The following is a 24,095-nucleotide window of genomic DNA, read 5'->3' on the forward strand; positions in this document are numbered from 1 at the left end:
CTCACAAACTGTCACACCTTCTAAATAAAAAGGCTATTTTCTACTTAATAAAAAGTTCTTAAATTAAATCCCAGAAGACAGAACAAGAGAAGAGACTAACCCACACTGCCTTCTTGATTATCAGTTGTTTCTTCATCAGTTCTTTGAATAGCTTTCTGTTTTCCTCTGGTGTACATATTAAGATTGTTCTAAAAATGTTTAAATAAAAGCTGTTAACATGGGGAATATATTTATTAAAAAAAATTAAGTTGGATCCTCCAATCTTGTTTAAAATGAAGATATTTACAGCCATAAACTCTTACAATTCCAGCTGTAACTAATGATTGATCAGACAAATGCTGGAAAAGTGACGTTTAACCAAAAATGGATTAGGTACAAAAAAAAAAATTAAAGTGGATATTATTAAATAATTCCCTTAATGGAAGAATATATTTACTTCTTCTGTTTCATTAAACATTCCCAAGTCTTCAAGTTCTCTCATTCGCTGTCTACGCATCTTTTTCATGTCATCCATTTTTTGAAGTACAGCTTCAGCAGTGCTTTAAAAAAAAGATATAAATATAATCCAAAATTGTAAAAGAGTTGCAGAATTTAAAAAACTTTATTTTTCTTCCATTGCAATCTTTTGGCACTAGGGTTTTAAATGTTTTATAAGAAGCACTGATTTACTTGTATAAAAATATTTTAAAATTTATTTCCAAGAATAGAGACATATATAGAATTGTCACAAAGACCTCTCATAATCATTCTCCTCTATGCTTTATGTAAGTGGAATGATTAAATGTTGAAATCCATGATCCTTCCCCAACACAAGGTTTCTGACAGATAATTCCTTTTGATCTGAGGAATTTTTACTTACTTTGTTATAAGTTTGTCAAACAGCATGGACTGGTTTACACCACTATAACGACTTCTAATCCTACAACTTCGACGCACTTCTACATCGCCATTCTCTTCATGTAAGTGTTCTTTTGTACTATGAACGATGTTTCTAGTCCTCAATGATCGAATAACTGGAATCACTTTGTCTTCACAAATGCATACATAAAAATAAATAGAAACATTTGAAGTAACGGTATTTATAAAACAATTCTAAAAATGAACAATTGAAAAGCTACACTTGCATGTAAAAAAATTACTTTCTCTTTTTTTTTCTTTTTTTTTTTACCTTAAGAAAAACCAATCGCTTTATTTTTCTTCAATATATATTTAGAAAATTGGTCTCAGATTTCATGAGACAGACCAGACGACTATGTACAAAATCAAGAGTTCTGAACCAGTAAGAAACAGGGCACAATGAAGAAGCACATATCCTCAGGGGCCACACAGCCTAGGACCTTCCCATGAGTGGGGAGGCAAGTTCTTTGATGGTTTTCGAGTTTGGCTGAGGGATGGTGCTGATCTTCAGAAGTTTGCTGCTTGCATACTTATTCTTGATGGCGATGAATTTGGTTAGGTTTTTGTTCACTTTCACCACATTTTTGGCCATGTGCTGCATGACTTCCAGTACTTCATTCTCTGTGTATCCTGTGTTAATACTGCTGCTTTAAGTTCCATTTTCCTTGTCCTAGAACCTTCTGAGACAAGCAGGAAGCAGCTCCTGCTACCTAAGAAGGATGATAATGCACCATATTGTAGTCAATGAGAGTCAGCTCCATCAAATATTTGGCTAAAGTGTGCTGTTCAACATCAACCTCCCCGGCTTTTGATGCTCGCCTTAAGAAGTGTAGCGGCAAGGGTCGACCCAACTCAAATTTCAGTTCTTTCAAAATTAGAGTTTCCATTTCTCAGATTTGGGAACTGGTATAAGCATTGTCTGTGATATAAACAAAGTCTTCAATATTTGGAGAAAACATCTCCTCATACTTGGAAGCCAAGAGCAGAGCAGTAATCCCAACTAATTGAAGCTTCTTCCGGGAAACTGGCTGAACCTGTAAAAATCGATCCATAATGGCAACACACATGTACAGAGTCTCCTGCAGAAGCCTAAACTTGGAGTGGACTTGCACCAGCCAGTCTACCAGGATGGCACGTATGCGTCCATTTATATCTCTTCCATCTAAGAAATGTGGGTTTATGGACTGCAAAACCTCCAGCTGCCTGAGATACTTATAGATATCCTTAACGTAGTCACTGCAGAGTTGAGGGTTCTCCCAATCTTCATTATCAATGTCCTTGATTTTGCAAAGCAAGGCATCAGAAAAAGCTTGGCAGAGATTCTCTTCCTTCATGGAGACATCTTCAGGTGTGGGAGAAGGACCCTTTGAAGCCAACATTTCCATTTGTACTGGTTTGACAGAAGCAGTAGGTTTCAGCTGTTTGTTGACATTTATTGTTTTGGTGGGTTGAAATGGTACTTTGGTGTTCTGAGCTTTCTTAGCTACTTGTGCTGCTCTCGTTGTAACTTTATTTCCAATTTCTTCTAAAACAGTTCGCCTAATAGTCACATGACTCTTAGCTTTAGAATGAACACCAGTGTCGATATTCTCCAAATCGCTGGAAACCGTCGGGCGTCGGAGCAGCGCTATGAGGGATGGGGAAGGCAAGAGTGTCAGCCCAGCCCAGGGAGGGACACGGACTGAAAAGGGAGGGCACTAGCGTATTAGGCAGGCGCCGTTAGGGATGCTCTCCGTACCCGCAGCGCTGAGACTCTTCCTTATCTTTCTTAAAAACGTTAGAAAACAAAACTAAAGTTAAAACACACACCTACCATACAATCTAGTCCTTCTAATCCCAAGAGAAGAGGAAAGATACGTAATACAAAGACTTGTATGTGAATGTTCAAAGCAGCTTTGCGATAGCCCCAAACCAGAAACAACCCAAGTCCATCAAAAGATGAAGAGACAAATTGTTGTATATCCATGTAATGGAATACTACTCAGCAACAAAAAAGCAACCACATAGATTCTCAAAGTAATTATGATGAGTGAAAGAAGGCAAACAAAGAATAAATACTGTATGATTCCATTTATATAAAACTCTAGATGATACAAACTAAGCTATAATAACAGAGAACGGGTTCTGAAATCAATGGTCACAGCTATGTTCCAATGAAACTACTTGCTCAAGAATCTGGTAGGTGGGTAATATCAAAGAATGAGGAGAGAAGCTAGAAGAGCCAGGAGGAATTATAAAGGGGTCTGGGGAAGTTTTTGGGGGTAATAAATACCTTCACTATCTTTTTGTGGGTGGCTTCATGGCATATACTTCTGTTAAAACCTAACAAATTATACACTTTAAACATGTAAAATTTATTGTATGTACCTCAAGAAACACGTAAACAGGATATTAATTACACATTTTAAAATCTGAAATGCCCTGAACATTACTTACCTTCTTTGTGCTCTTCCTTTTTTTTATCAGCTTGCTGTCTGGCCAACTGCCTATATTAAAAAAAAAATTAGATAATTCAAAACAATTGACATAACTGTATTTTTAAAAAATTTATTTAGATGGGATCTCACTCTGTCGCCCAACATGACTGCAGTGGCATAATCATGACTTACTGCAGCCTCAAACTGCTGGGCTCAAGCAATCCTCCCACCTCAGCCTCCCTAGTAGGTAGGACTACAGGCATGTCTCACTACACCAGCTAATTTTTAACATTTTTTGTAGAGATGGGAGGTCTTGCTTTTTGGTCCAAGTTGGTCTTGAACTCCTGGCTTCAAGCAATTCTCCCAGCTTAGCCTCCCAAACTTCTGGGATTATAGGCATGAGCCACCATAGCTGGCTATAACTGACGTAACTTTAATTCTTATATGCCCTAATACTACAACCAAGACAAAAAGTTAAATCAGCCTGGAGAGCAAATACTGAGATACCTATAAAACCTAAAATATACTGAAAAAAACAGGCCAGGTATGGTGGCTCACGCCTGTAATCCCAGCACTTTGGGAGGCCAAGGCAGGTGGATCACCTGAGGTCAAGAGCTCGAGACCAGCATGGCCAACATGGTGAAACTCTGTCTCTACTAAAACACAAAAATTAGCTAGGCGTGGTGGCCGGGGCCTGCAATCCCAGCTACTCAGGAGACTGAAGCAGGAGAACTGCTTGAACCCAGGGGACAGAGGTTGCAGTGAGCCAAGATCACGCCATTGCACTCCAGCCTGGGCGACAGAAAAGAGACTCTGTCTCGCCGGGCGTGGTGGCTCACGCCTATAATCCCAGCACTTTGGGAGGCCGAGGAGGGTGGATCACGAGGTCAAGAAATCGAGACCATCCTGGTCAACAAGGTGAAACCCCGTCTCTACTAAAAATATAAAAAAAAATTAGCTGGGCATGGTAGCATGTGCCTGTAGTCCCAGCTACTCGGGAGGCTGAGGCAGGAGAATAGCTTGAACCCAGGAGGCGGAGGTTGCGGTGAGCCGAGATCGCGCCATTGCACTCCAGCCTGGGTAACAAGAGCGAAACTCCGTCTCAAAAAAAAAGAAAAGACTCTGTCTCAAGAACAAACAAACAAACAAAAAGCTTGGGAATACATATATAAGTTTTCGGTTATGGTTAAACAAAGTCTAAGAACTCTGATTTGAAGTTCAATGATATATGTATTAACTCTTAGCTAAACAGAATATATCAAAAGCATCTTGAAACAAGAAATGAAATCCTTAGCTTAACTATTTAAGTATAATCAAACTAAACCGAGCAAAATCAAGACATGTTTTATGACACAAGGATATAGTGGTCCCATATCCTTGAGGAATGTATTACTATAAACAGAAATAATGCCTCTTAGTGATATGCTAATTAAAAAAAAATTTTTTTTTTAATCTCCTCTCAGCATTTTTGCAAGCATTATTTATTGTTTTTACGTCTTTAAAAAACATCTGCTGGCTACAATCTTTACATGACATGATTTTCATTCACATGTAGAAATAGCCCCATTTGTGAATGATCTATTCCATCTACAAACTGGCAAACATAATCTTGTGAATTGGAAACATCTTTCAAGCCCAGAAAAAGTATCTTCCTCATCTTTTTTCTAAAAATTCACTGAGAAAAACAGTATGTGCCATTAATTTATTTTTAGTGACTCAATTTTCCATACTTAGGCTGCATCTGTTAATCAACCTATGTATCAAGCTATTTGTAAGTGGGCTGGCTTATACGTGGAATTTCAAATACTATAATTTAAAGTAAAATAAAACCATCTTCCCCAGATGAATTAACTCATATATTTTCGTAACAAAGTAAGTCATCATTAATTCTTCATCTCTCTTGGAAGACAAGTAAGAATTAAGAAGAAAATAAAACTTTTGGCCGGGCACAGTAGCTCATGCCTGTAATCTCAGCACTCTGGAAGGCCAAGACAGGCGGATCACCTGAAGTCAGGAATTCAAGACCATCCTGGCCAAGATGGTGAAACCATCTCTACTAAAAATAAAAACAAAAACAATTTAGCAATCATGTTCATTATATAAAAAAAAAATTAGCCAGCCAAAAAAGAAAGAAAGAAAAAGAAATTAGCCAGCCAGGTGACTGTTGTCCCAACTACTCAGGAGGCTGAGGCAGGAGAATCACTTGAACCTGGGAGGCAGAGGCTGCAGTGAGCCGAGACTGCACCACTACATTCCAGTCTGGGCGACAGAACATGGCTCCACCTCAAAAACAAACAAACAAACAAACTTTTGAGTAGTCCATCTACAGGTAAAGGCTTAGTTTCTTCATAGGCTCATAGACTTTTCTCATAAAGGAGACCCTCCCTTCACACCATGTAGGTCTATACATTTTATAAACCAGTCCCCTTTCAGATGCTAGAAACAGAATGACTAAAGCATTATTTTTCTCAACCACCCACCCCCACTGCCTTCTTTTTGCCTGCAGGAGGAAAGAAACCTTCCAAGGGCAATTGCTAGGCAGTAAATATTTTAAGCTTGTGAGCCATATAGTCTCCTCTGTCACAGTTACCTAACATTATAGGGTGAGAAGAGCTACACACAAAATGAATGGGCATGGCAGTGTTCCAAAGAAACTATCTACAAAAATAGGCAGCTGGACTTTGTCAACCACTGCAAATCTGATGAAAGCTATGCGTATACACGAACTTAAACATTACTTCAGAGGCTTTGTGTACCCTCTGTGAAGACTATATATAATCACTGGACCCTAGCTAAGAACCCCAAGATCAAGTAAGTATGTAGATCCTGCCCTCATGACACAGTTACTCATATCTTCCTGTCTTTTTCTAACAATCTTGATCTTCTGGTCATTGAACCTCAAATAGATTGAAAACAAAGGGGAAATAGGAAGGAAATGAGATTTCTATAGTCAGGCATGCTGACAACAGTGACAAAGGTAAGAAACAAGAAAAGTATATAAAAAAGAAGGACTCAAAAATACTGTAGGCTCTTATTTATATAAGTCTTACGCAAACAGATCCTGATGTTACCATTACATAAAATAACAATCACTGTTTGTAATAATGACCTGAATGCAAGGAGAGGATTTTTGTATAGGAAATCTTCACAGAAGACATACAAATGGCCAATAAGCACATAAAATGATACTCAACATTATTAGCCATCAGGCAAAGGTAAATTGGAACCACAGTGAGAAACTTCACACCCATTAAAATGGCTAACGCCAAAAAGGCAGACTATGACAAGTGTTGGTGAGCATACAGAGACCCTCATACATTGGTGGTGGGAATAGAAAATGGTGCATCTGCGTTGCAAAACTTTGCTACTTCCTCAAAATGTTAGTGTTACTATTTGACTCAGCAATTCCACTCCCAGGTGTATACCCAAAAGAACTGATACCTACCTCCACACACAAATGTGTATACCTATATTCATATCATTATTCATAATAGCCAAAAAATGAAGACAATCCAAATGCTCACCAACTAATGAATGAATAAACAAAATATGTTATATCCATACAATTGACTCTTATTCAGCAATAAATACTGGGCAAGGGGTGGTGGCTCATGCCTGTAATCCCAGCACTTTGGGAGGTCGAGACAGGTGAATTGCCTGAGGTCAGGAGTTCAAGACCAGCCCGCCCAACATAGTGAAACCCAGTCTCTACTAAAAATACAAAAATTAGCTGGGCATGGTAGCAGGCACCTGTTAATCCCAGCTACTCAGAAGGCTAGGGCAGGAGAATTGCTTGAACCCTGGAGGCAGAGGTTGTAGTCAGCCGAGATCATGCTATTGCACTCCAGCCTGAGTGACAAAAGCGAAACTCCATCTCACACAAAAAAAAACAAAAAACAAAAATTAGCTGGGCATGGTGGCATATGTCTGTAATCCCAGCTACTCAGGGGGCTGAGGCAGGAGAATCGCTTGAACCTGGGAAGCAGAGGTTGCAGCGAGCCAAGATTGTACCACTGCACCCCAGTCTGGATAACACAGCGAGACTCCGTCTCAAAAGAATACACATATAAATATATATACTAAAACCCATGGAACTGTACATTTTAGAAATGTGAATTTTATGGTATACAAATATATCTCAATAAGGCTGTTATTAAGAAATAATATGGCCAGGCACGGTGGCTATCGCCTATAATCCCAGCACTTTGGTAGGCTGAAGTGGGTAGGGGGTTTGCTTGAGTCCAAAAAAGTTCAAGACAAGCCTGGGTAACAAGGTGAGATTCCATCTCTACAAAAAAAATTTTAAAATGAGGCAGGGCGTGGTGGCTCACACCTGTAATCCCAGCACTTTGGGAGGCCAAGGCAGGCAGATCACTTGAGGTCAGGAGTTCTAGACCAGCCTGGCCAACATGGTGAAACCCTGTCTCTCCTAAAAATACAAAAATTAGGCTGGGCGTGATGGCTCACGCCTGTAATCCCAGAACTCTGGGAGATTGAGGCCCAGAATAAGAGTCAATTATATGAGGTCAGGAGTTCAAGACCAGCCTGGGTAACATGGTGAAACCCTGTCTCTACTAAAACGACAAAAATTAGCTGGGTGCAGTGGCATGTGTCTATAATTCCAGCTACTTGGGAGTCTGAGGTAGAAGAGTCACTTGAGCCCAGTAGGCAGAGGTTGCAATGAGCCAAGATTGCATCATTGTACTCTAGCCTGGGTGACAGAGCGAGACTCCATCTCCAAAAAAAAGAAACAAAAAAACAAAAATTAGCCAGGCATGGCAGTGCATGCCTGTAATCCCAGCTACTCACAGGCTGAGGCAGGAGAATCGTTTGAACCCGGAGGACAGAAGTTGCAGTGAGCCAAGATTGTACCACTGAACTCCAGCCTGGGCAAAAAGAGTGAGACTCCATTAAAAAAAAAAAAAAAAAAAAAAAAAAAGAGCCAGGTGTGGTGCAAACTTGTAGTCCTCACTACTTGGGAGGCTGAGATGGGAGGATCACTAGACCACTTGAGCTTGGAAGGCTGAGGCCACAGTGAGCCATGATCATGCCACTGCACTCCAGCCTGGGGGACAAAGCAAGGCAATTTTCTCAAAAGGAAAAAAAAGAATGAATAAAAAGGATAGAAATTCCATATATTTTAGAAGTAATCTAATTAAAAATACCAAGTCGGCCGGGCACAGTGTTTCACACCTATAATCCTAGCACTTTGGGAGGCTGAGGCAGGTAGATCACAATGTCAGGAGTCCAAGACCAGCCTGACCAACATGGTGAAACCCTGTCTCTACTAAAAATACAAAAATTAGCAGGGTGTGGTGGTGCGCTCCTGTAACCCCACCTATTCAGGAGACTGAAGCAGAAGAATTGCTTGAACCCAGGAGGCAGAGGTTGAGGTGAGCTGAGATCGGGCTACTGTATTCCAGCCTGGGCAACAGAGCAAGACTCCGTCTCAAAAACAAAACAAAACAAAAAACACCAAGTCATTCCTCTTTAAATCCAGATAGAAAAGCATTTATTTTATTATGCTCCCTTAATACCTTTCTAACATAAAGCCAAGCACAATGTTTTATAAACTTGAATACTGTAGAGATCCTTTTTTTTTTTTTTTTGAGACGGAGTTTCGCTCTTGTTACCAGGCTGGAGTGCAATGGCGTGATCTCGGTTCACCGCAACCTCTGCCTCTTGGGTTCAGGCAATTCTCCTGCCTCAGCCTCCTGAGTAGCTGGGATTACAGGCATGTGCCACCATACCCAGCTAATTTTTTGTATTTTTAGTAGAGACGGGGTTTTACCATGTTGACCAGGATGGTCTTGATCTCTTGACCTCATGATCCACCTGCCTCGGCCTCCCAAAGTGTTGGGATTACAGGCGTGAGCCACCGTGCCCGGCCCCTTGTAGAGATTCTTTTAAAGGTAAAAACAGAACTTCTAACATTAATTTTTTTGTATGACTATGTAAACCAAACTACATACAAGTTCACTTATAAGTTTTATACAAATAAAACTAAAAAACCAACCATCAACCAAAAATATTAATATAATAAGGGGTTTTGCTAAAATGAAATGTATGAATGTGGTATTGACTGCTATCAGTTTCTCTCGAGTTTGGCATGTTGTGTACCATATGTGCCATTTACTGCTGTGTATCATGATGAGTCAACTCATCCACTTCTCTTTATTGGAAATGTTCCAAACATTCATTTAAATAGTATGTCATGATATCACATCATATTGCCTTTCATACAGAAGCAGATGAATCATTTATGTATTAAGCTCTGATTCTGTTCTTATTTCATTAACCTAAGATAACTGAAGTAGTACTACTTGATGCCAATTCAACTGTAAACATGATATATGGCCTCAAATTTTATGGCAATTGTCTATAAGGCAACAATTTAGGGGCCTAAAATTTTATTTTTTCTTCAGATAGTGAAAAACAATTTTAAATTCTCAGAGACAGTGAACCACTTCCTCACTTCAGAAGAATAAACCTTAAGACTTCAAATTTCAGAAATACTGGGCTGGCTTATATTGTACTTCATTGATTCTAAAAGTTGTATTTTTTCCCCATTTTAACATCTCTGAAATTGAAATGTGTTTTACTGATGGCAACTCACAGTTTACTGTGTTTTTTCTTTTTTAGTGTCTCATAAACATTGCCATTATGTTTTAACTACTGATACATGGATTTCATAAAATACAGTCTAAAACACTCCATAAATAATAGATGAATAAGATACAAATTAAAAAATATATAATAAAAAAATGATTAAGTAGCTGAGAAAAAAACAATAAAAAACTCAAAGGGGCATAACCTTTCTTATCTAGAAACTATGCCATACAAAATAAAAGAACCAAAATTCTATTTAAGAGCAGGAAAATTCCAGTCTTCTAAGTCATTGCAAATTATTTATTTATAAGAATTAATGTAAAAATGATTCTTTCTCTTTTTTTTGAAACAGGGTCTCACTCTCAGTGGCATGATTACAGCTCACTGCAGCCTGGACCTCCCCAGCTCAAGTGATCCTCCCGCCTCAGCCTCCACAGTAGCTGGGACTACAGGTGTATACCGCCATGCCCAGATAATTTTTTTATTTTTTGTAGAGACAGGGTCTCATTATGTTGCCCAGGCTGGTCTCAAACTCCTGGATTGAAGTGATCCTTCTGCCTTGGCCTCCCAAAGTGCTCAGGCCTAAGCCACGGTGCCAGGCCAAAATAATTATTTCATCAAACAAGTTTTATTCTAATTGGGGCTTTTCGCCCTGAACCAAAGATATTCCAGTTCCATGAATTTAGCCGAACTACTTAATCCATTAAAATTGATTCCTTGAGTTTAAAATGGGTTTCATGCCACCACCATTACACTAGAAACAAAACCAAAAAACCATATGTTCTGTTTCCTTTGTACAGACTGCTTTAGAAATACACCAACACATAGAAATTCATAGACTAAATGACTCAGAATTGATGGAAAATCTTATAGCAAGCAATCAGAAACAGAACTGCAATTATGAATGAAGGCTCTGTATAGACTATGAAGCAGAGCCACACATCACAGGCAAGTTATAGTCACAAAAAGTTTCTTGAGATTCTCAAATACCTGAGAACTGATCCTACATCAGCCAACCTTGTCAGCTGTACTTATACATATCACAGATATCATCTTTGAATAAAAACTTGAATTGTACATATTAATTTTTAATTCAGTAATATCACTTGTGATAATTTCTTTTCAAATCAATTATATCTTATAGCCCTGGAATCTTGATAACCAGTCAAAAATACACTTCAAAAATTAAATGCAAATCCTAAATTACTACTTTAAAACTATTTTGAATTAGTGTTCAACCATCTTGTATTACCTTGTAAAATGCCTGCCGTTAGCAAGTTTCTCCGTTATTTCCACATTCTTCTCAAAACTAGAATCTGAAGAATTCTGTGCATCTTTTCTCAAAGATCTTAAAGCACGTGTTCGGTGGTGGGTTTCAACTTCCTTAACTGACGACCCATCCTTTAAGAAAAATTAAGAAAGCCATCTAAGTTCTAAGTTTTTCTTTACAAAACTCCCAATTTAAATTCTTTCAAAGAGTTTTCTCTAATTACAAGTTAGTAACAACTGCTTTTTGTGTAGAATCATTTTGCACCTCCCCAAGAAACCACAAGTTAGTATCTAGAATAACCATTTCATGATAAAAAAGTATCAGTAATGTCTATGAAGCAGCTAATATAAGATTTACTGAAGTTCATAACAAGTAGTTCATAACCACTTTGTAAATAGTTTAGACAGTGAAGTTTCCATCACCTACAAAAAGTTGTAATAGTTTATTATAGACTAGTACTCATTTATTTTAAGGCTATAGAAATTAGAAAGACCTAAGAAAGATACAGACATACCAAAATACTGTCACCTAACCACCAGCAGTAACCTCAAAATAACTAAACAATCAGAATTATAATTTTGGCTTGGACAATGAAAAAGAGTCATTACTATATATTTTGCCCAGTTTAACCCAGATAATGCAATAGCTGAATTAAAAAACTGTTTGGGGGCCAGGCATGGTGGCTCATGCCTTAATCCCAGCACTTTGGGAGACCTAGGTGGGCAGGTCGCTTTGAGCTCACAAGTGTGAGACTAAGTTCAAGACCAACATGGGCAACACGGCAAAACCCCATCACCCTATCTCTACTAAAATTGCAAAAAAATTAGCCAGGCATGGTGGAGCACACCTGTGGTCCCAGCTCCTTGGGAGGCTGAGGTGGGAGGATAATTTGAGCCTGGGAGGTGGACATTGCAGTGACCCGTTATCACGCCACTGCACTACAGCCTGGGCAACAGAGTGAGACCCTGCCTCAATACAAAACAAAACACAACTGTTTAGGTATATTAATCTGTTGTAAAAACCATACAGCTTTATGTAACTTCATTTTAGTAAAATAAATAGACTAGAGGCTAAGTTAATGGGCTGCTTTATGAGCTAGAAGTTCTGTCAAAAAGAATTTCAAAGTTCGTACACTGCTCTGAAATCATATAGAGTATTTTCACATTAGAAGTCAAAGGTACCTAAAATACAAACAAAAGAAAACAAGCAAACAAACAAAAAACAAAGGTAGGGCCAGGCATGGTGGCTCATGCCTGTAATCCCAGCACTTTGGGAGTTCAAGGTGGGTGGATCACTTGAGGTCAGGAGTTTGAGACCAGTCTGGCCATGGCCAACATGGTGAAATCCTGAATCTAATAAAATACAAAAATGAGCTGGGCGTGGTGGCACATGCCTGTAATCCCAGCTACTGGGGAGGCTGAGGCAGGAGAATCGCTTGAACCTGTGAGGCGGAGGTTGCAGTGAGCCAAGATTATGCCACTGCACTCCAGCCTGGGCGACAGATTAAGACTCCATCACAAACCAACTGACCGACCGACCGACCGACCGACCGACCGACCGACCGACCAACCAATGACAGATGCCGAAGTCAAAGGTTCCTAACAACCCTTTAATTCTATGCCCTACTACTCTGAAAACTGATCAGTTTAGAAAAACAGGTATTGTTTTAGGAAAAAAATGTCATTTGAGTCCCTGATCCCATCCCAAGCTGGCTTTACTGTTGTTACATGAATCTATTTAACAAATTGCTAAAAACAAAAAAAAAAAAAAAGAAAAAAAAACAAATTGCTGAATGTATTATATATAGGTTTGCTGCAATTTTTTCTGATGTTATAAATACCTCTAGATGAATTATCTTGTATATATCCTATTTCCTAAGAAAAACTAGCACAGGTATTAAATTGAAATCATCTAATTCCCAAGAGGTAAGTTAAACACTGTTAACAGTAATTAACACTGGATGACAGAGATGGGGACTTTCACTTTCTGTTTTTCACATTTTCACATGTACTATCAGAAAAAATTTCTGAAAAAAGTAAAAAACAAAGAGAAAATAAACTTAATCTGAAACTTTAACCTGGTGATGTAGCATTCCCATTTATTTTTTGGCTAAAATCTACTTTAATATTGAAAGCATTGATAGTTTCTAAAAGCGAAGTTTTAAGAGAGGAAACATATGTATTTTGTTAATTTTAAGTCTCTCACAACCTGGCAGAATCAGTAAGTTAGCAGAGAAAAAGCAACAATAACAAAAAATTTTTCCTAAAGTAGACACAGCTGCATAATAAAAATATTCTAAATTATTTTTCACAGAAGACCAAGCTTATTAAAGCTTTAAATTCAGGCCGGGCGCGGTGGCTCACGTCTATAATCCCAGCACTTTAGGAGGCCGAGACGGGTGGATCATGAGGTCAAGAGATCAGACCATCCTGGTCAACATGGTGAAACCCCGTCTCTACTAAAAATACAAAAATTAGCTGGGTATAGTGGTGCACGCCTGTAGTCCCAGCTACTCGGGAGGCTGAGGCAGAATTGCCCGAACCCAGGAGGCGGAGGTTGTGGTGAGCCGAGACCGCGCCATTGCACTCCAGCCTGGGTAACAAGAGCAAAACTCCGTCTCAAAAAAAAAAAAAAAAAAAGCTTTAAATTCAGCCGGGTGCGGTGGCTCAGCCTGTAATCCCAGCACTTTGGGAGGCTGAGGTGGGTGGATCACAAGGTCAGGAGTTCGAGATCAGCCTGACCAACATGGTGAAACCCCATCTCTACTAAAAAAATTACAAAAATTAGCCGGGCGTCATGGCACGTGCATGTAATCCAGCTACTCAGGAGGCTGAGGCAGGAGAATCACTTGAACCCTCGAACCCAGGAAGCAGAGGTTGCGATAAGCTGAGATCGTGCCTTTGCACTCCAGCCCTGGCAACAGGAGCAAAACTCCGTATCAAAAAAAAAAAAAAAGCTTTACATTTTTTAGAAAGTTAGTTTGGGGATGGGGGGGCCCGTTGTGAGTCAATTCAAATACCAATTCAACAAATAAGGTTTAAATAGGATGTACTCAATACAAATTTGGGGCTCCTTGAAAACTTAAATAGCAGAATATTCTAGTAGACAATGGTATACATGTTATACCACTATAGTTGTGCTATCCTTCCAGCTTTGTCTTTAAACATGAGTTTAAATCACCTCACAATCTATCTACTCCGTAAACTCCAATTTAGTTTCTACCTCCATAGTTCCTGCAGTATATTCACAACTATTTCCCAATAGCTAAATCCAATAGCCTTTTCTCTATTTCACTGACTTCTACAGAATTGATCAGTACCTTCATTTATTTTCAGAGATAGGATCTTGCTCCATCACCAGGCTGGTGTGCAGTGCCACAATCATGGCTTACTGCAGACTTAACTTCCTGAGCTCAAGAGATCCTCCTGCCTCAGTCTCCCCAGCAGTAGCTGGAACTGCAGGCATGTGCCACCATGCCTGGCTAATGCATTTTTTAAAAAATTTTGAGATGGAGTCTTGCTCTGTCACCCAGGCTGGGTGCAGTGTTGCGATCTCGGCTCACTGCAACCTCTGCCTCCTGGGTTCAAGCGATTCTCTGCCTCAGCCTCCTCAGTAGCTGGGACTATAGAGGCAGGTGCCACCAAGCCCAGCTAATTTTTGTATTTTTTGTAGAGACAGGGCTTTGCCACATTGGCCAGGCTGGTCTTGAACTCCTGGGCTCAAGTTATCCACCTGCCTCAGCCTCCCAAACTGCTGGGATTACAGATGTAAACCACCACACCCAGCCTATTTTTATTTTAGAGATTGGGGTGGGGGGTTCCTCACTATGTTGCTCAGGCTGGTCTCGAACTTCTGGCTTCAAGTCCTCCTACTTTGGCCTCCCACAGTGCTGGGATTAGAAGTGTGAGCCACTATGACTGGCCATTACTTTCTTAAAATGCTTTGATTTCTTGGTTTACCTAAAATTCTTGGCTCCATGATTCAACTTCTCACCTTTAAAATATAGGCATCGCTTCAGACCTCCTTAATTCTTTTTGTGATTTGCTGTTTTCTATTCATCCTCAAGGATAAGTAGTCCTAACCTCTTAGCATTCTGCCATAATACTCCCAATGGTCTACTACTCACTTCTTTAGCTGGAAACAGCACTGTCTTCCCTCCATGTGTTCAAACAACTCTCAGATCCTGTGCTGTATTATTTGGCGTTTTTCACCATTCCTACTACTACCGCCTTAACTTAAACATTAGTTTTCTCTGTTTTGGTATATGTGATAACAATGCATTAGTTAAGAATCCAAACTCTGGAGATAGAGTGCCTAGGTTTGATTCTTGGCACATCACTTAGAGCTGTGTAATCTTGAGCAAGTTACATAAGGTCTCTGTGTCTTAATATCCACATACTAAGGCTATCCATATACTAAGGATCTAGTAATCTAGAATACTTAGTATATGGATACTAGGTACTAAGAATCTAGTAATGAGGATAATAGTTTATAAATAAGAGAAATGCATGTATCTATCAGGTACTCTGCCCAACACATAGCAACGGCTATGTAAGTGGTAGCTATTACCATTCATTATAATCTTTTTTTTTTTTTTTTTTTTTTTTTTTTTTTTGAGACAAGAGTCTCACTCTGTTGCCTAAGCTGGAGTGTAATGGCACGATTTTGGCTCACTACAACCTCCACCTCCTGGGTTCAAGCAACTCTCCTGCCTGTAATCCGCTTGGATTACAGGCGCACACCACCACACACCACTAATTTTTTTATTTTTAGTAGAGACAGGGTTTCACCTTGTGGGCCAGGCTGGTCTCGAACTCTGGACCTCAAGTGATCCACCTGCCTCGGCTTCCCGAAGTGCTAGGATTACAGTCCTGAGCCACCATAACCAGCCTACTGTTATAATCTTTTTAAACTGGTCTTCTAAGCTCTAGATTTGTTAACTATAATCCATCCTAAAAACTGTCTCATCAGATCCCTGTTCTAGCCCTTCACTGTTTCCCAAATAAAGCTGTAACTTCTAAACCTAAAATCAAGGGCCCTTTCTTGCTTATGACTAAATACAGAGCTGCCATGTCACACAACTCCAGGGAGCACCATTCATTGCCACACCCAAAAACTCCCTATATGCTTGATGATACTTCATTAAGCTGTTTACTTTTCACTTTTCTGTATTGTGTTATGCTTTAAATTTTAAAAATCTCCTGTATGTTATACATATTGGTGTTGAGTTCTGAGTATCTTTCCAGACTTTTGAATCAACATATAATTTTTTAAACAGTATCTTCTACATACTGCAGCATGTTTTATTTTACCTAACATATGGAAGAATAAAAATGTAGGTAAACAACCCAAAAGTAGGCTGGGCGCAGTGGCTCAGGCCTGTAATCCCAGCACTTTGGGAGGCTGAGGTGGGTGGATCACCTGAGGTCAGGAGTTTGAGACCAGCCTGGCCAACATGGCGAAACCCCATCTCTACTAAAAATACAAAATTAGCTGGGTGTGGTGGTGCGCGCCTGTAATCAGGAGACGTTTACGGTTACTCAGGAGGCTGAGGCAGGACAATCGCTTGAACCCACGAGGCAGAGGCTGCAGTAAGCCGAGATCATGCCATTGCATTCCAGCCTGGGCAACAAGAGCAAAACTTCGTCTCAAAAGAAAAAAAAAATAAAACAAAAAGAACCAAAAGTAATATACGATCATCATCAATTAAAAAAACAACAACACCCTACTCTCCATCCTTAAGTGACTCTTCAGCATGAGAAACAACCCTATTTTACAGAAACCAAAGAACCTCAGACCTGTGAAAGTACAGGAACAGACAATGGCTACTCTGATTCTGGAAGAAAAAGAAACTACAGAAAATGTATCCAAAGTCATAAAGTTTGTAGGATAAAATAAAAGTTTTAAAAAAACAAACTTAGAACACCACCACCACATTATTCAGGGACTGTATACAAGTCAGGAAAAAACAAAAACACAAATCCATAAGCCCAGCTGAATGAGAGCATATTCCAAATGTAAAAATATAATGTAGTTAATAAATAGATGACTATAGGTAACTTCAGAACTTGAAGATAAGGTCAGCCTGATCAGAGATAATGGAAGGAGAAGGAAAGAAAAGGTCAGCCTGAAATTAGACCAAAAAATGCAAGTCAATGAATCAATATGAATAAATGTAACCACCCATAAAAGTAACCTACCCTAAGAAATGCTGTGTCAAATATGTGGCTGGGGAGGTTAGAAAATATCCAAATATAATCAGGGTGATCAGGGAGTAAAGTCTCTAAAATTCATGATTGATATAAACAGCAAGGTGTAATCCAATCAAATGTATTGAATATAGGCCTGTAATCCCAGCACTCTGAGAGGCCAAGGTGGGCGGATCACCTGAGGTCAGGAGTTCGAGACCAGCCTGACCAACATGGAGAAACCCCGTCTCTACTGAAAATACAAAATTTGCCAGATGTGGTGGTGTTTGCTGTAATCCCAGCTACTTGGGAGGCTGAGGCAGGAGAATCGCTTGAACCTGCGAGGCAGAGGTTGTGGTGAGCTGAGATTGCGCCACTGCACTCCAGCCTGGGCAACAAGAGCGAAACTCCATCTCAAAAAAAAAAAAAAAAAAAAAATAGGCCGGGCGCGGTGGCTCAAGCCTGTAATCCCAGCACTTTGGGAGGCCGAGGCGGGTGGATCACGAGGTCAAGAGATCGAGACCATCCTGGTCAACATGGTGAAACCCCGTCTCTACTAATACAAAAAATTAGCTGGGCATGGTGGTGCGTGCCTATAATCCCAGCTACTCAGGAGGCTGAGGCAGGAGAATTGGCTGAACCCAGGAGGTGGAGGTTGCGGTGAGCCGAGATCGCGCCATTGCACTCCAGCCTGGGTAACGAGCGAAACTCCGTCTCAAAAAAAAAAAAAAAAAAAAAAATGTATTGAATGTAAAGCCCCCAAATCAAAAAATATTCCAATCACGGAGGCACGTTTCATTTTTGGTACTGATGGGCTCATCAGTATGCATATATTACTCCTAAAGGCCACCTACTTATTTGAATCCAATTGCAAGCTGACTAAATAACACTGTGATTATAATTTGGTCTACACAGACACCTTGATGTATACAAGGGAGGAGTACTTTGTCTCAAAAAGGTACAATGCCTGCTGGGAACCCTGGTGGGGGTTCTACCCTGACACCCAGCAGAGTGCATTCTAATTGCTCAACCACCATATACCACAATATGGGATCTATGGCAAATAGTCTCTGTATATTGCTATTAGGTCTCCTCTGCTAGACTTATGTCTCTTTAGAGTAAGGACAATCAACAACAAATACTTAATACACACTTACTACCTGCTAGGTTCTGTTCTAGGTGCTGGGATAACATTGCCAAACAAAAAGTCAAAATCCAAATCCCTGTGCAGTTACATTCTGATTTGGGGACAGAGAAAAATACTTAAAAACAGAAAATTATAGAATATATTGGTGCCAGGCATGGTGGATCACCTGAGGTCAGGAGTTCAAGACCAGCCTGGCCAACATGGTGAAACCCCATCTCTACTAAAAATACAAAAATTAGCCAGGCGTGGTGGTGGCTGCCTGTAATCCTAGCTACTTAGGAGGCTGAGGCAGGAGAATCGCTTGAACCTGGGAGGCAGAGGTTGCAGTGAGCTGAGATTGTGCCACCGCACCCCAGCCTGGGAGACAAAGTGGGACTTTGTCTCAAAAAAAAAAAAAAAAATGTCGGAAGGTATAAGTGCTAGGAAAACGCAAAACAGAATAAAGGGGCATGTCAGGTAAGTGGTATGTAATTTTAAATATGGGGCTTATAGTAAGTGTCATTGCAAAGGTGAAATTTTAGCAAAGACTTGAAGAAGACTTCTAAATTTGAATCATAGTCACAGCTTACTATAAGGTGAATTTGGCAAGTTATTTAAATGCCTCGGTTTTCTCATACATATTTAAAAAAAGGTAATTTTACCTACCACATAAGGTTACAAGGACTGAGTTATTTGTAGAATTTCTGGACCACACTAAAGTACTATAGCTCCTGAGGTGTTTTTTTTTTTAGTTTAAAATAATGTAAGATATAAATAAATAAATAAATAAAAGACTGGGTCATGTAGATATCCAGATGAGTATTCCCAGCAGAGGTATAGCAGATGGAAAGGCCCCGGTATTAAAGGAGTAGCTATACTAGTGTGGCTGGAATAGAGTAGGTTTTATAAAGGGCTGGGAGAAGATGTCATTACAGAGACAAAGGAGGCAGGAATGCTTACGGCTGCTCCCAAATTTATAGACTTTTACTTAGATAGGGAGTTCAAGAGGACTTTAAGTGATCAACTGTTTTGACTTTTTAAAAGATTGACTGCATTAAGAACTGACTATTGGTGGGTGTGGTGGTTCACACCTCTAATCCCAGCACTTTGGGAGGCTGAAACTGAAGGATTGCTTGAGACCAGCCTGAGCAACACAGTGAGATTCCATCTCTACAGAAAAATTAAAAATGAGGCTAGGCATGGTGGCTTATGCCTGTAATCCCAGCACTTTGGGAGGCCAAGGTGGGTGGATAACCTGAAGTCAAGAGTTCGAGACCAGCCTGACCAATATGATGAAACCTTATCTGTACTAAAATTACAAAAATTAGCTGGGCATGGTGGCGCGTGACTGTAGTCCCAGCTACTCGAGAGGCTGAGGCAGGAGAATCGCTTGAACCCGGGAGGTGGAGGTTGCAGTGAGACAAGATCGAGCCACTGCACTCCAGCCTGGGTGAGAGGGAGACTACATCTAAAAGAAAAAACAACATAAGCTGGGTGTGGTGGTGTGTACCTCTAGTCCCAGCTACTTAGGAGGCTGAGGTGGGAGGATCACTTGACCCTGGGAGGTTGAGGCTACAGTGAGCTGTGATGGTGCCACTGCACTCCAACCTGGGTGACAGAGCAAGACTCTGTCTCAAAAATAAATAAATAGAACTAACTGTTGAGGGAGGGTAGAGCCTCATATATGTATATGTATGTATGTATGTATGTGTGTGTATATATATATATAATAGTGGAAAACAGGAAGAAGGCCAATCAAGAATCTATTTTAATAATCCAGGAAAGATAGCCAGGCTCAGTGGCTTACTCCTGTAATCCCAGCACTCTGGGAGGCCAAGGTGGGCTGATCACCTGAGACTGGGAGTTTGAGACCAGCCTGGCCAACACAGTGAAACACTGTCTCTACAAAAAATACAAAAATTAGCCAGGCATAGTTGTGCATGCCTGTAATCCCAGCTACTCAGGAGGCTGAGGCAGGAGAATCGCTTGAACCCAGAAGGCAGAAATTGCAGCAAGCTGAGATCACACCACTGCACTCCAGCCTAGGTGACAGAGCAAGACTGTCTCAAATTAATAATAAATAAATAAATAAATAATCCAGAAAGAGATTACAGCTTGAACCAGCATGACAACACTGGAGGACATATGAAATAGTCAGACTTGGAATGTATTTTGAAAACAGAGCCAACAGAATTTGCTAATACACTGGATGTGAGAAGAGTCAAGAACAACCTAAGGTTTTTTTCCCTGAGGAACCGAAAAAAAAAAAAGTGGCTGTTAACTAAAATTGAGGATGGTCTCAATAGCTGACAATGACTGAGTCCTAACTATATGCTAACTGTTCAATTAATCTCCTTATACGTATGATCACATTTAATCCTCACACCAGGTGGGTATCACCCCATTTAGCAAGTATAGAAACCTGCTGATTACTGGTAAACCTGAGAAGCTGAAATTGAAATTCGAAATGAACAATATTCTTAAGAGCCTATGTATTTGGCTAGGCGGGGTGGCTCACATCTGAATTCCCAGCACTTTGGGAGGCTGAGGCAGAAGAACTGCTTGAACCCGGGAGGTGGAGGCTGCAGTGAGCCGAGATCGTGCCAGTGCACTCCAGCCTGGGTGAGAAAGACTATCTTGAAGAAAAAAATAAAAGAGCCTACTTTTTTTTTTTTTTTTAAGCCAGTATTCAATATATCATTAAGTATCATTATGTTCATGGATCTAGTGTTATCCCGGACATAAATAATCAGTCAGTACCGAAACAGCTTTTCTGAACACAGGTTAGTGAATCAAGTGACCAAGTTCAGTACAGAAGTGTTTGGTCTCTTCAGATCTCTGCCAATTCCTGGCACATGATTGAGAAACTAATCTTGAGTCAGGAAATTACTTGTCTTTTCAATTCGGAATCACAATTTCAGAGACTGAAGGACTATAGTTTTTAACCCATTCCCCTCAGTAGAGGAGCAACCAGAATGGGATGCCTAATCTAAATACAAGATTTTAATAGAAGACTTAAAACAATACCCTGAAATCGTCTGCTAAACAGAAGAGGACGACATTGTCACTTTCACCACACAGTTCCCCGAGCCTCTCATTCTCACTCTGAAGTTCACAACCTTCTCTCGGACCCTGTCTTTCCCACTCCATGCCTACCCTCACTCCAACACCTTCAATGCAACTATATTACTTGCTGCCTTAACTTCACTAGCGATGCTTCCTCGATTTCTTCAATCTTCTCCGAATGCTGAAATCCCTCCACCTAGGCCTCTTTCTGCAGCTGGGGTGGGGAGGTGGATGAGAGGGGAGTAACTCTGCTCAGCTCTAACTCTGCCCTGCAAAAACCCTAACTGTACTTCAGACCTAGAAGCAGCACTTCTTTCACGAGGACCCTCCTCCCTTCCAAACTTCCCCTATAGACATTGTTTGTAACTGCAGCATGACGGAATAGAAAGGGGACGATTTGGGAAGCTAGCAATCTGAGTTCCAATTTTAGACCTATCCTTTCCTTACTGGTTACCTTTTTGAGTCCGTTTCCTCATCTGTCAAACAGATCTCACAACTATGCATTCTCAGAGGCTTGTGATGAGGCCTCGAAGAGGGGGGTTCAGGAAATGTGGGTCCTCATCCCTCCACATTATGCAACCTGATATTATTCACTGCGCTCTTATTATGGAACCCCTCTGGATCGTAAATGGAGGTCAGAGAACCTGAATTAATTACAATCTGTCCGTCCCTGTGCCCACCTCCCCCCCCCCCCCACCAAATGTTTATGGCGCAGACCGAAAGCAGTCAGGGGATGCGTGCTGCCTCCAGGTAGATGCGAACCTAGGGCAGGAGCCTGGGCGATCGATCGGTCAGGGAAGGGGGTCGTGAGGGCGGCCGAACAGCCGCAGCTTGGCCCCAGACCGCACTCCACTCTGGCCGGCTTCGATTTCCTCTTGCGTAAAAGTAGGTGGTGACCAAATGCTTAGTCCTCTCCTGGCCAGCCTCAGCTCTGCGACCCGACCCGCACCCCGTCGGGCTCCGATCCCAAGAGCTTCCATTTTACTCGTCCACGACCACACTCCTCCCCCGACAACTGTCACCCCGACCGGCGCCGCCCACCCTCAAACCCCTCCGGGCGCCCGGCAGTCCCCCTGGGCAACGCCCAGGGAGCCCGCCTCAGGCCGGTACTCACACTCGCCTTGGCTGCGGTCACCGCGGGCTGCTTCTGCGCCGCGCCGGCCGAGCGGAGCCGCCTCCGGCCCATATGCTCCAGGCTAAGGAACTCATTGGACAGGTCCAAGGAGTCCGTGGCCGAGGCGGCTGAGTGGTTGTGCAGCTCCAAGCTGCTGCGGAGAACCACCATCTTCTCTCCCTGACAGCCTTCGTGTGCGCGGCCGAAGACACCTCCAGCTCTGAGCGGCAGCGGTTGGGTCTCTTCCACGCTCCGAATTCTGGCGCCACAAGCTCCGCGCCAGCGGCCGCAGCGCGCGCTCCCGGAATCCCTCCGCCGTCTGTCCCGCCCACGCCGCCGCCACAGAACAGCGGACTCGAAACTGTCCTCCCATTTGTAGAGCGAAGGAGGCCTGGCCGACGTGGAGAGGAACACGGGCCGACAGTATCTAGGACCTGAGCGGAGAGTAGGGGGACAACGCTGACTTCTTTTTCTTCACATAGTTCCAGCTCACTGAGCTCGGCGGAGGGAGACGGCGGGAGCGGTGCGTGGACAGTTTGGAATTTTGGCGCGGGGACGGAGGAGGGGGAAGGGAAGCCTCCGCGCGCTCTGATTGGCTGGCGGGGCCTGGCGTCTCCTCCCCGCCTCTGTTGACACCTGCTTGCTGCTTCCCGCCGTCCTGAATTCAAATGCAAAATGGCCAGTCCTAGACTGGAGGGAAATAAAGAACTTGGCCTTTGACAGGTTTTGACTTTAAGCCTTAAGAGATTTCTTTCTCTTTTTAAATTGAAGGCTTAACGAAAACAAGTTAACTACCAAAAAGAAAACGCAAGGAGCTAAAAGCGAGCCAGCTGAATGTGATCGTTTAGTTAGGACGCGGGTTCTGTACCCATCTTTGCCATTGATCATCTCACGTAGAAGATCTTAAACAAATTATTCACCTCTCCGGGTCCTAATTTCCTTAACTGGAAAGTAACTCCGATTATAATACCTAAGGCCCTAAAGTATTATTATTATACCTTGGAGCCCTGCTTGCACATAATAAGTGCTCAATAAATGTTTGCTGTTATCACAGAATACAGAAAATGGCTTCGCTAAGATAGCAATTACTTGACTGCTTTGAAACTGTAGGCAGGGTGCCTTATGCCTGTAATCCTAGAACTTTGGGAGGCCAAAGCCGGTGGATCAACTGAAGTCAGGAGTTCGAGACCAGCTCCTGACTTCAGCTCGATAACAAGCTGAATGATCAGAATGTTCGAGGGATCCTATTGAAACAAACAAATGCTATTTATTAATTCGGATAACTACAGTTCATTAATTTAATTTACAAAATTGTTTTTGAGAGATGGTCTTGCTCTGTTGTCCAGGCTGGAGTGCAGTGATGCGATCTTGGCTCACTGAAACCTCCCCCTCCCGGGTTCAAGCAATT

General features: G+C 41.4%; 1 protein-coding gene across 1 annotated transcript in view; it reads right to left on the reverse strand.

Annotated features, from left to right (window-relative positions):
- Positions 1-22,941, reverse strand: part of ATAD2 (ATPase family AAA domain containing 2) — a 71,616-nt gene extending 48,675 nt beyond the window's left edge. The window contains exons 1-6 of the mRNA XM_012451596.2: positions 22,688-22,941; positions 11,176-11,324; positions 3,334-3,383; positions 860-1,028; positions 437-539; positions 101-188 (exon numbers count right to left, since the gene is read on the reverse strand). Coding sequence (XP_012307019.2) covers positions 101-188; positions 437-539; positions 860-1,028; positions 3,334-3,383; positions 11,176-11,324; positions 22,688-22,858 — 730 coding nt within the window. The 5' untranslated portion in view covers positions 22,859-22,941. The remainder of the gene's footprint in view (positions 1-100; positions 189-436; positions 540-859; positions 1,029-3,333; positions 3,384-11,175; positions 11,325-22,687) is intronic.
- Positions 22,942-24,095: the final 1,154 nt, after the last annotated feature.

The sequence above is a fragment of the Aotus nancymaae genome, unplaced genomic scaffold (genome assembly GCF_030222135.1).
Source record: "Aotus nancymaae isolate 86718 unplaced genomic scaffold, 86718_ANA_hifiasm-v0.15.2.pri h1tg000036l, whole genome shotgun sequence".
NCBI lineage: Eukaryota > Metazoa > Chordata > Mammalia > Primates > Aotidae > Aotus > Aotus nancymaae.